Source organism: Chinchilla lanigera, unplaced genomic scaffold, assembly GCF_000276665.1.
Source record: "Chinchilla lanigera isolate Chin_1 unplaced genomic scaffold, ChiLan1.0 scaffold00024, whole genome shotgun sequence".
Taxonomy (NCBI): Eukaryota; Metazoa; Chordata; class Mammalia; order Rodentia; family Chinchillidae; genus Chinchilla; species Chinchilla lanigera.
This window is the reverse complement of record NW_004955425.1, coordinates 1,083,852-1,097,153: the sequence shown is the minus strand read 5'-3', so window position 1 is coordinate 1,097,153 and position 13,302 is coordinate 1,083,852. Positions and strand designations below refer to the sequence as shown.

At 37.4% G+C, this 13,302-nt stretch overlaps 1 protein-coding gene across 2 annotated transcripts in view; it reads right to left on the bottom strand.

The window, feature by feature from the left end:
* Cpeb3 (cytoplasmic polyadenylation element binding protein 3) overlaps positions 1–13,302 on the bottom strand; it is a 191,855-nt gene that overhangs the window by 127,147 nt on the left and 51,406 nt on the right. Inside the window, exon 6 of one of the 2 annotated variants that reach the window (XM_013514851.1) lies at positions 1,808–1,898. In XM_013514851.1, the coding sequence (XP_013370305.1) occupies positions 1,808–1,898 (91 nt within the window). Of the gene's footprint in view, positions 1–1,738; positions 1,899–13,302 lie in introns of both variants that reach the window. The other variant, XM_013514850.1, reaches the window with a different exon arrangement.

Below are 13,302 nucleotides of genomic sequence, written 5' to 3'. Positions count from 1 at the left end.
ATCATTGAAATAAGGTATCTACATTACCCTATGGTGAGGTACCATCCTCACTCTGCACAGAGGTACACTCAAGAGGGGACAATAGTTTAACCAATATACACAAAATTCTAGAAAATTATTTTATATACTATCATGTAAGATCCTTTCATAATCTTTTGCTGCAAGAAGAAAAGAATATAAATGAAGATAAAATAGGTATGCATAATAGTTGAATACTTTAGAATAATTAGGAAAAGCTTATATTATAGCTATTCATGGTAGCAAAGGAAGACAAATGAAGTCTTAGAAAATTCTGAAAACAGGGGCTGGGGATTTAGCTCAGTGGCAAAGCACCTGCCTGGCAAGCGCAAGGTCGTGAGTTCGGTTCCTGGTACCGGAGAAAAAACCAAAACAAAAAACAAAAAACAAAAAAAAAAAAAAAGAAATTTCTGAAAACACAAAACAGTCTGTGAATATTGTTGCTTGTTTTAAACATTATTCTCACTTCTAAGTGAAATATGCCTTAAATTACCACATACCCAATCTGTAACTGAGGAAACATGACAAACATAACAAGGAATAAATAATTTTTTTCTCTGCTTCTAAAGGCCTTAAAATCTAGTTTTTATCAAAATGCTATATTTTCCTCATAACCTACAACTACTTTTTACTAGCAAATTAGAAAAGCAACAGAAAATCATAAGTCTGACAAGAAAACGATGAGATAGGTTTCTAGTGTGCTTTAAGGAAGTGAGCGTCAGATGCTCACCGGCACTGTCAGAGACCCTACACATGGCCTTGGGCTGCAGTGGGGTATCAGACACCTCACAATTCCAGAAGACACACAGTCCACACAAGGTTAGTATTCCCATGGCAAACGATTCAGTTTTCAGGTAGTTATGTCCTAACCCAAGTGAATTTTAACAGCTAATTTGCATTACAGCATTTAAAATACCATAGGGTCCCCAACAAGTCCTATAACCTATAAAAAGAATGACCTGTAATTGTAAATACAACATCAACATCTATCCTGAATTTATATAGACTCTAAAAATAGGAAGCTACAGTATTGATGATCTAGGATTTTTTTGTCTTATATTTAACTCAAAATATTCATATACTTTTAGACACTTTGCTTATATTTTAGTCTTACACTATGCACAGGGTCATTGGCTACTTTTAAGTCTGTGTTATGATACTTCCTATATTAGTAAAGTGATTATAGCTTAATAAAATGAAACCTTTTTACATGAAGTTTTCTTTTTGTTGTTGTTTTTTTTTGTTTTTTTTCTGGTACTGGGAATCGAACTCACAACCTCGCGCTTGCCAGGCAGGCGCTGTGCCGCTGAGCTAAATCCCCAGCCCCTTACATGAAGTTTTCTATAATCTTTGGAAGTTGATTTGCTAAATTTCACACTTTCTTGCAGTATACCTGTATTTAAAAGAATTATCTAGATTCAGCTAAGGATTTCAAACACACAAAGCCCAGAAAATTTGGCTTCTGGTCTCAGGTTAGAATAATGAGCAGTTATAACACATGCTTCTTCCAGAGATTACTGATTAAAGCAATCAACCTTGATTACTGAAGGTAGCTGAACCCAGGTTAAAAAAAAAAAAAAGAAAATCAACTTTAGATACATTCCACAATGCTTTACAGAAGCAAAACAAAAACAAACAAAAACAAAAGCAAATCACATATTAAAAAGCTGATTTTTGCTTAAGACACCAAGCAAGGAATGGACATATGAATATTCCTAACCTGCAAAATGATTCCTCCACATTATATCAGCGAAACTCATTGGTGGGCCACTGGGAGGGTAGTGTTTACCTTTCAGAGGCTCATGATCAGTCCTTATCATATCCATTAAGGAGTTCTCCAAGGAGTGCAAGTTAAAAGTGTCATAGGGCCTACTCCGGTCCTAAAAATAAAACAAGAACAACACAATACATAAAATTATTTCCTAAAATTTATACCATATCATTTGCTTTCTGCTATGGACTGATGACATGAATGAAATTTAGACACTTCTAATAAATAGTACAGTCATTCTTTTTATCAAGAATGACAGCACCATTCTGTTTAATATACATTCCCATCATAATGAATTAAATTACCTCCTCTCCCCTGATATTCTATAATATAAATATCCCCCTTCTTCAGACTGACTTTCTCTCAAATAAACTAAGAAGGTATTTAAAATACGATAGGTTCCCCAACAAGTCCTATAACCTATAAAAAGAACTACCTGTAATTTTGAATGCAACGTCAACATCTACCCTGAATTTAAAAGGAGAAATCAAGTGAATTGCCTTTGGAATCTCAGCATTTGTGAGGCTGAGGCAGGAGGATTGCTGCAAGTTCAATAGCAAGACCTTGGCTCAAAAAAAAAAAAAAAAAAAAAAAAAAAACCTGCCTTACTGAGTAGCCACTGACAGCAAGAGAACAGTGCTGACAGGTAAGATAAGTATAGGCTGATTGGGCTGGCAGTTTTGATTTCTAGTTTTCAAGGCTGATTATTTTCTGATAAAGTCTTTTCTTCAGGGTAACAAGTCATTACATACTGCAATGTACACTAATAAAAATAATTTTTTGAAAAAGTGAGGGGCTGCGCATTTAGCTCCGCGGCACAGCACCTGCCTGGCAAGCGCAAGGTCGTGAGTTCAATTCCCGGTACCAGAAAAAAAAAAAAAAAAAAAAATTATATTTGGGCTGGGCAGCACAGTGCCTGCCCGGCAAGCGTGAGGTTGTGAGTTCGATTCCTGGTACTGAAAAAAAAAAAAAAGAGTAAAGAATGAAAATAAAATAGAACCTTGCTTTAAAAAAAAAAAAAACAAAAGGCCAGGGATATAGCTCAGTGGCACAAGCGCCTGCTTGGCAAGCTCAAGATCCTGAGTTAAATTTCCAGTACCAAAAAAATAAATTAAATAAATAAATAAATAAAATTATTAAAAAAGTGAATTGGCTTCACCTTTTATTTTACTCTCTGCTTCTGCTATCAACTACAAAGACATCTCCCCTGCCAAAGGAGGACCACAATTAAGAACTCAACCCACAATCACTTTCCTGAAAAATAAAAATGATTACAATTCCAATGCAATTGTAATGAATATCTTTACTATTTATGACAATAAGTTGCATACACTAGATACTTTTAAAATGTAAAAGTGCTCAAAGCGCCAAAATTACCTTTTGAAAAGCATTCACATAAAAAAACTCAAAGTAGCATTTTTCATGTTAGATTTTTTAAAAATTGAAAAGAGAACTAGTGCAAACAAAGTGAAAAAATACTTTCATCATATTTTTCTCAAACCCATAGAATCTTCACCTACATACTCTTAAGTAGTTCAAAACTAAAGAGGAGTACAGCTCATAGTCTAAGTTCATTCTTAGAATAGACCTCGTTTGCTTTGCTGAGGACAGGTAAGACAAACACATCAACAGCGAAACTGTCTATAGAGATGAGAGAATGTTCAGCATCCTGCAGTTTATTCAGTCGTGCACACGATCACCTACCCTCTCCAATGGATAGCACTAATTAGTTACCTGTCTCAACCCTTAGATAGGAAAGAGACATGGAATACTTTCTTTGGTTTTCCATTTTGGTTTCTATATAATTCAAGGTCTCTTCTTTTACTTTTAAGGGCTTTCTGAAGATCATTTGTTTGGCTTTGGATTCACTGTATCAATGGAAACTTTAATTACTTAAGAAGTAAAGCTGAATTTCCAGAAATGCAGGTTTATCTGTCCCCAGAGAAGTATCATATTCTTTGTCCATAGAAAAAAGCCAGAAGGAAGTATGCTGATGAGACAAAACCACCTATTTCTGGCATTGACAATCATAGAATGAGTATCCAGGCACTTCTATCATATCTGCACTTCAGCCTACAGCCCTGTAGACATGAGAACTCTCCAAAACAGTCTGACAAGGCAGGGAATTATTAACAGAAAAAGGATAATTGATGGCACTCAAGAATGTTTCCAGCTGGGTGTGGTGGCACACACCTGTATTCCCAGCTGCTCAGGAGGCTAGGCAGGAAGACTGCAAATTGGAAGCTCTGGGCAACTGAGCAAGGCCCTGTCTCAAAATTTTTAAGAAGCTGTGGATATAGATCAATGATCTCTGATACTGAAAAAAAAGTCTTTCCAGCCACGACAGTTTTTCATTTAGTGCTTTATATAATCTTTAACAGTAGATGACAACATACCCATTTTATACATGAGGATTAAGGTTTAGAGAACACTGAAACCCAGATCTAAGCTCAAAGCAATTCCTAAGGAGGATTAAAAAAAAACCTGTTCAGGCAGGACATAGTGGCACACACCATCCCAGCACTCAAGAGGCTGTGGCAGGACTGCTGAGAGTTTGAAGCCAGCCTGAACTATATAGCAAGGCCCTTTCTCAAAAAACAAACAAACAAACAAACAAAAAAATCTGTCCAGTAAATTGACCCAATCCATATGGAATAGTAAGCAAAAAACATCTACAGAACCACAGCATTGCATTTAACTAAGGATGAAATGACCCTCCTGTCACAAGAGGATATCATCACCTGCCAGGGAAAATGAAGAAGGTGTTGGGAGGCTCATGTATCTAAAGTGAAATGGTCTTCAAACCAGTCAGATTCTCAAAAATCACACACAGCACTGGTTAAAACACAAGTTCTTAGGCTCCAGCTCAAAGCCAATGAACCATAATTTTTAAAAAAAGTGTCCCAAGTGATTCCTATGATTGGCTGAGAGCCACTAGATGAGTGATTCTTCAACTTAAGTCTTCACACACAATTCTGTTCAGTAAACTTGGGCAATAAAATGAAGGCAGCAACTAAGATAGCAGCAGGCAATAAAGAAATGACCCTCGTCATTTGCAGAGGGTTAGCTTTGCAGTTTTTTTTTTTATCTCAGTTAAGAGAAGCAGGTTGTAACCTAGTTTTTAAAAACACAACCTTTGCTGGGTATGGTGGTGCATGCCTGTAATCTGAGCACTCGGGAGGTTGAGGCAGGAGGATCACTGCAAGTTCGAGGCCAGCCTGGATTACAAAGACAGTTCAAACTAGCCTGAACTGTGTAGCGAAACCCTGTCTCAAAAAAAAAAAAAAAAAAACGAAAAAAAAACAAGTACAACCTTTGAAGTCAAAGTCTGATTTTCAAATTATGGCTTTCCCTATTATTGTCATGTCACTGAACAAGTTTCTAAGGATTGGTTAATTCACACAGTTGTTTTCAGTACTAAATGACAATGAACAACTATGGTACTACATATACAACAGGAAGAAGAACACAAAAAGACTTCTCTTATGCTACATCACAGTACTGGAACACAGACTTAAATAACTAGAAGTTCATGGATGCTAACCTAACAGTGTTCACTGATGTTCAAATATGACATGTGAAAGCATGACCAAATTTGCACAGGCTCCTTAACTGAACAAATTTCAGCCCTCTAAGACACTTACTTTCTCATCAAAATTAATTCTATTCATGCTGCATCAATTTATATTTGCTGCATACCATCCATCTTTTTTATTTTACAAGTAGTAAATGATGCTGAAATAACTGATAAACAGGAAGCCAAGTAAGAAGACAAAAAGGACAGAAAAACTGAAAAAACTGCAGGGAAATTCAATGGAAATCATGCATAGAGAAAACTAGGCCACAGTTTATTGCTCAACCACAAACATTATAAATGGCAACTTACCCGTTAAATCTTTTTCATAAGCTTTGTTTCCCAATATAAAGAAAAAGGAAAACAACTTTTAAAACTTACTTTCAATGAGCAAACATACCAGGCAGGATTAAAACACCTATAAATAATACATCCTATTATTGACTCCTTTTCATTAAAAGATAACCAATAATAGATATCAGTTGTACAGAGGAGTAGCCTACCCCTTCTCATAAAGCCCTGCTTTTTCTTCCCCTGGCTTGATATTAAATATCGATATTTAGTGTTAAAAATTTATCAAGTATTTAAAACTACCTCATAACTCTATGATGGAGATAACATTTGTCCCCCTCTTATAAATTAAGCAAGTAAATCTTGAACAGATTAAGTTCACTAGCTCAAGGTTAAAGGGCTAGTAAGTGGAAGAGACAGGGCTCAAATTCAAATCCAGATATGCTCTTAAGGACTTACACTGTACTGCCACCCTGACTTCCTCTTATTCTCTTTAGTATTAATTAAGGTTTTTTCACAAGCATCTCCTTTTCACCTCCTTTAACTGAATCCTCACACACCAGAGGCTCTGACCTCACCCCGCCACATAAGCAACGTGACTCTCTCCTGTCCTTAGTCAGTTACCCTCTTTCGAGTGACAGCTGATTAACCTCAAGAAGCAGTTTGATCTACTTTCCGCCACAGCCCCAGGTCCACCTCTATCAGCCTATCCCATTTACCTATCCTTTTGTTGGCAGTGGAAATTGAAGACCCTTTCTGGCTTATATCAGCACTTTCTCTTCTAGAAACACAAAGTAGAAGGCTGCAAGGGCCAACAATATCTGAGAAAAGAGGATCTCTGGAACTAAGTGATAAATGCTTTCTATGTAGTAGGCACTGGAATAAGTGCCTTACAGCTATGACCTCAATCCTTACCACCTACCACCCCATAGGACAAGTACTGTCACTATACCTCAGGGGGAAAAAAATAAAGAGATTATGTAACTGCTCAAAGTCACAGAGCTGTCAGAATTCATGATGTGAACCTGTCTGTGGTCCTTATGTCCAGGCCAGCAACGTTTCAATGCTCTCACACTGACCAGCTTCAGTGTGTGCCACGAACACTGGCGACAGGTTAAGAACTCAATGTGTAGCCTAAATCAAAAGGTGAGCAGATATTTGAAAATGGCTAGGGAAGGATCATTGTAGTCATAAAATAATACAGAAAGACAGAAAGAAAATCTTGAAGGAAGGTTTTCTCTACCATATGACTGCAATACTTTAATAAAATGCATCTAACACATAAAAGAAAACTCACAAAATAGTCATTTCTGAATTTCTACCCTATTGTTCTTATTTTCAACTTAGTATGTATAGATATGTTATTTGAAAATAGTTCTCCATTTACACTATAATTACTGTTCAAGGGTAATAAATATGCTTTATTATTAAATAGATATTATATATTTAATAGGTGAAGTTATACTCCAACACATACCCACATGCACATACGCACACACACAGAGTACTACCAAAAAGAAAAAGCCGGCTGCGGTGGCGCATACTTGTAACCCTAGCACTCAAGGCTGAGGCTGGACAATTACCACGAATTGGAAGCCAACTTAGGCTACACAGTGAGTTCAAGGGCAGTCTGAACTACCTAGCAAGACTCTATCTCAAAAAAACAATAAAGAAACAAAAAAAAACAGACTGAAGTCTCCAATCCTGTCTTCTTTTACTCTATTAGACCATTTAATGCACATGGCATTATTAGGTATTATAAGCAATCTAGACATGTTTCAAAGCATACAGGAGGATATAAATAGGTTACAAGTACTACACCATTTTCTGTAAGGGATTTGAGCATCTGTGGATTTTGGTATCCACACAGTGGGTCCTGAAGTCAATCCCCAATGCTTACCAAGGGATTATATTTCTACATAGCTTGTACAGAAAATATATAATGTTTTGCACTGTTTTTCTCTAAGTATAAAATGATACCTACTATTGTGAAACTTGTTTTTGATCAATATTGCTCTTTTGAGACAGCTCCCTTTTAATAGCTGTGTCCTTTTTTGGGGTGGGTGGATTTTTTTGTTTTGTTTTGTTTTGTTTTTTTGGGTACCAGGAATTGAACTCACAACCTTGTGCTTGCTAGGCAGGCGCTGTGCCGCGGAGCTAAATCCCCAGACCTGGGTGGGTGGATTTGTTTGTGACAGGCTCTCACTATGTAGTTCAGGCTAGCCTTGAACTCACTAGTCCACACAAGCCTCAAACTCACACCAATCCTTCTGCCCCAGCCTCCTGAGTGCCAGGTTTACATGCCTGGCTGGCAGCTATGTTTTTGACTTCCTTTCTCCCCCACTCAATCAGACATATTCTTCCTACAAAGCAAGTGCATAGTACTATGTCAAAAGAATCAAGTAATCATCTCAGTGTACATGCTCTATAATGAATCCTGATTTTGGAGATTTCATCTTATCCCCCAATTTCCTTAAAAGTTTTGTTCTGGCCCTTAACTGTATCTCATGCTTGCTCTGTATTAGCACAATGGCTCCTTAATCCCTGGTTTCTATAAAGGGTATCACTAGTAATGAAACATAATGGAATAATGAAACATATGGAATCTATCAGCCCTGAGTAAAAACCAAAAAGACAATACATTTAAAAGTTTAACATGGGGGCTGGGGACAGCGCCTGCCTGGCAAGGGCAACGTTGTGAGTTTGATTCCTGGTACCAGAAAAAATAAAATAAAATAAAAGCTCAACATGAAATGATTTCAAGCACAGAATCTACTGAAGAATACCATAAAGAACGGATAGGTTACTTAATAATGAATATTAAATATGGGCATCAAATAATTAGATAAGTAATAGCAAAGTCTCTATGTATTGAAAAGCAGAAGACTAAAAAAAAAAGTACAAGTCTATGAATGAGTACTTATAAATCAATCACCACTATTTGTCAAAATCTATCAAAAGCATAAGATTTTTGGGGGGAGGGGTTGCATTTGTTTGTTTGTTTTTAACAGTAACAAAGTCATTTGTTTTTTAAAAAGTACAAGCTGAGTGTGGTGGGGCACACCTGTAACCCCAGCACTTGGGAGGCTGACAGAGGAAGATCGCCACAGGTTCAAGGCCAGCCTAGGCTGTGTAGTGAGCACAAAGCCAGACTGAAATACAAAGTAAGACTGTGCCTCAAGAAAAGAAAACAAAAGTATAAGTGAAGCATGAAGGAAAAACGAGCTCTGCAGAGTGACTTTGGACTAAAAAGAAGAGAAAAAGTATACCCTGGAGGACAGGAAAGCCACAATAGCCTTTTTTTTGTGAGACAAGGTCTCACTATGTAATGCAGGCTGGCCTTGAACTTGCCTATGTAGCCCAGACTGGCCTCGAATTCATGGTGATGTTCTTTCCTCAGGCTCCCAGGTCCTGGGATTACAGGTATGCATCACCATGCCTGGTGTCCTTTTTTTGAGACAGGGACTCACCATATACCCTAGGCTGGCCTTGAACTCATGATCCTTCTGCCTCAGCCACCTAAGCACTGCTATTACAGGTGTGTGCTGCCCCACCAGGTATATAAAGTTCTTATGTTAAACTGAACTATACTAAAGTAGGGAGCAGTCTGGCATACCTTTGCTCTAACAAGCCTCTTTCAAATAAAGGGAAATTTAACCTCAAAACCTAAGGGGAAGAGGAAAAACCTTTCAAAGAATTATCAGCCAGGTATGGCACAGGCCAGTAATCCCAGAGAAGTCTGAGGCAGAAGAATCATAAATTCTAGGCCAATTTGGGCAATTTAGTGTATTATCAGAGATCCTGCCTCAAAAGAGGACATTAAGAAGGGAGATGGCCTGGGGATGTAGCTCAGTGCAAGATCCTGGATTCAGTTTCCAGTAACAGAAAAAAAATGTTTTCTTCTCTTCTTCAGTAACTATCAAGTCCTTCAGTCAAGGCTACATTTTGATCTTTCCCAGTGATGTTATTTTATTTGTAGCCTTCTGGAAAATGTGAATTATACTCTCCTCAGTCACTCAATGGTAAACAGACACTCCTCATAGCTAACATAAAGTTCTTATAAAGTTGAAAACTTTCTTCCTTTTCTGTCTTGAGGATTAAAAAATAATCAGCACCTGCTATGCATTTTATTTTCTTTAAAACTGTGAAACACTGTCAACCATGGGACAAATTCTCAAGAACTTTCCATAAAGCTTGGAACAAGATTAGGGCATACACAGAAATTATGAGTTCCCTGCCTTTTTCTTCTTGAAGATGATTACTTCATATTTAACCTTTTTAAATTTTTACATATGTATGTCTGCATATGTATTTATTTTTAAGGAAAGGTTTATTGGGGAATAGGAATAGTTTTTGAGAGATAGGCAGGATCCCACAAATGGTTGCCCTAACCCTTTTTTAAAAACACTGTATTTTGACCCAGCTGTGGTGGCACACAGCTGTAATGCTAGTAATCCCAGCACTCGGGACGCTGAGGCAAGAGGATCTTTGCAAGTTTGAGACCAGCCTGGGCTACAAAGTGAGCTCAAGGCCGGCCTGAACTGCATAGCGAGACCCTGTCTTAAAAAGACCAAAAAAAAAAAAAGCAAAAACTGTATTTTTCCTTGCTATTAAACAGCACAATCTAAGCTAAGTAAAGTTTTAAAAATGAAGAGGATAGTTTCATCTGCTCTGAGAATTGCTCAAAACTTAGATAAGCATGACTCGAAGTACATTTTTGCAGATTCTCTTCCTGCTCCCCCTACTCCTCATCTTCCTTCACAGGTCTTCTCACTGATTTTGGCCAGGCAAGTTAGATGAAAGGCTGAGTGTATCACACACAGAGAAACATGGCATCTGAAATTATTCACCTGAAATGATCCTATGCCTTGTGGCCATTTTCCACAGGGAAAATTCTAGAGAGGTAAACTGTACAAAAAGTATGAATCCCTGCTGCTGTTACTGTTGACTATGGTAAACATTTCACAGTTATGTAGTATATATGCACTTTTAAAAAGAGTGATTATACAGTTCAGCAATGTGATGGATAAAAGGAAGACACTGTATCAGCCAGACCTAAGAAGGATGCAGAATGGAAAAGCAGTGATTATAAAGCAAAGCAGGCTTCAAGGAACTACAAAAATTAAAGTTGCCCCTTTCCCTGGTCATTGTACATATTTGACTTTTGATAGTGATTACCTGATGTCACTCCAGTCACTAGGCTGTATGGGTTTTTGTTTTGGAGTGCTAGAAATTGAACCCAGGGCCTTATGCTGAACTACTCCCCTAACCCCAAATCCCTAAGTTTTAGCTAGCAGAATATTGTCCCAAGTAGATTAGGCATTAATTTTGTAGGCATAGTAATATAAGGGGAGCTTGATCTTTGGTACCAAAACCTATCTTAGGCCAGATGTGGTGGTGCACGCCTGTGATCCCAGCACTCAGGAGGCTGAGGCAGGAGGATCATTGTGAGTTCATGGCCAGTCTGCACTACATAGAGAGACCTTGCCTCAAAAACAAAGAACTTTACGTGAAAAGACATGCAGCTCTTCCTGTTCTTTTCTTTTTACTATTTACAAATATCAAAATCCTTCTATAACATAAACCATACCCAAGTAGGCTAGACTTTCCTTCTGTACCCCAATATTTTAACTACTGGTAATGAGCACTAACAATAAATAATTACTTTTCATTCTTGTCATCCTCAATAAACGATAAATCCCATGGGAGTAAAGATAGGTATTATTAGGCAGGAGCAGTAGTATACCCTTGTAATTTTAGCACTCAGGAGACTAAGGCAAGAGGATCACTAAAGATTACCTTAAACTACACAGTGAGTTCAGGTCTGGACATCATAAAACCTCAAAGAAAAAAAGAAAAAAAGGCAGAAAGGAAGGAAAGAAGTATAGTTCTCTGTATTCCCACTATCTAGCAGAGGGTCTGGCACATAATACTCACTAAATGCTTGCTTCATGTTGAAACTGTCTTTGATTATTTTATTTTGCAAAATTTTCATTTAAAACTAACAAAGAATTACACATTTATTACAATGGCTTAAAAAAATCCAAAAGCTGTCATTTTCAAATGCCTGCTAGGAGGTGAAACAAGTAGAACTCTCACAAATGACTGGCAGGAATGCAAAACGGCACAGCCACTTCAGAGAAACAGCCAGCAGAGTTCCTACAAAGTGAAACATGCACTTAACCCTGCAACCTAGCAGCCTGCTCTTACATATCTACCCAAGATAAAAACACATATCCAAGCAGAATCCTACGGCTATGCGGATGTTTATAACAACTTTATGAAACAACTTGACTTATAATTTTCCCATATTCAAAAATACTCAAGTACTCATCAACTGGTGAGGAGATTAACTGTGTTATACCCATATAATGGAGTATTACTCACTAATAAAAACAAATGCAGTTCATACAAGTTAAACATGAATGAATTTTGAAAACATTATATGACAGAAACCAGTCACAAAAGGTCACTTATTGCCCAGTCCCACTTACATGACATGTCTAAAATAGGCAAATTATCTATAAGGAGAGAAAGAGAACTGGTCATAGTAATCAGGGGCAAAACAGAGACTGACAGCTAGTGGTTATGGTGTTATTTCTGTTATGATAAAAATGTTCTAGAATTGAATAATGATTGAGGATTTTTTTTCTTTTCGGTATATCAGGGATTAAACCAGGGGTACTGTATTACTGAACTATCCCCAGCTGCCCCCCATCAGACAGTGTCTCCCCAAGTAGCCCAGGCTAAGCTTGAATTTGCAATGCTCCTCCCATAGTGTCACTAGAAGTTGAGATTATAGGTGTGTTCCACCATGCTCGGTTGAGGCACAATTTTGCAAATATACTAAACCCCACTACCCTCCATACTTTAAAATTATAGACTTCATGGTATGTGAATTGTAACTTGACAAAAATATTAATTTTAAAAAAGGCTAAAATTGTAAAAGGAACTACAACACTTGCAGATCATCTAGTTCAGGTACAGGACATAAGACCTAACAATTTTTTTGAGCTACGACTTATGAAAGGCAAAGTTAAAACCTTTATTCCACCTGTACTTTCAGGAGCCACTGAAAGACACAAGTAAGTAAACCTTAAGTATAAAGTAGCAAAACTCAGAAAGCAACCATACTTCCAGTCAAATAACCAATGCCAACCATCTCACAATGTGTATCATATTTCTAAGAATGTCTTTAGTGTTCTTCCAGGAACCTATAAACAATTATTAACCATATTATCATGCTACACATAGTGACTCAAGTCTGAAATCCCAGCTACTTTGGAGGCTGAGACAGGAGGGTCATGAGTTCAACGCTTAATTTAGGTAACACTGTCTCAAAATGAAAATAAAAAGGGCCAGTAATGTAGTTCAGTGGTGGAATGCTTGCCTATGGGACTGTATTATCTACAAACAGTATCTTTTCATATCTCTTACTGCTTCTGATAATTTGTTATCCCAGATAGTAATGCTCTATGTGCTTCAGTGACTGAGCTCATCCCATTTTTCATCAGAGAACATTTTAATACGCTTCAGAACCTACCTAACAAGCACCACTGAAATATAAATGATAACTGTGAGTCTACCCTGCCGCTGTTCATTTCGCTTGCTGAGATGTGCAGCAGAATTCGCAGATTCGTCAGAATCT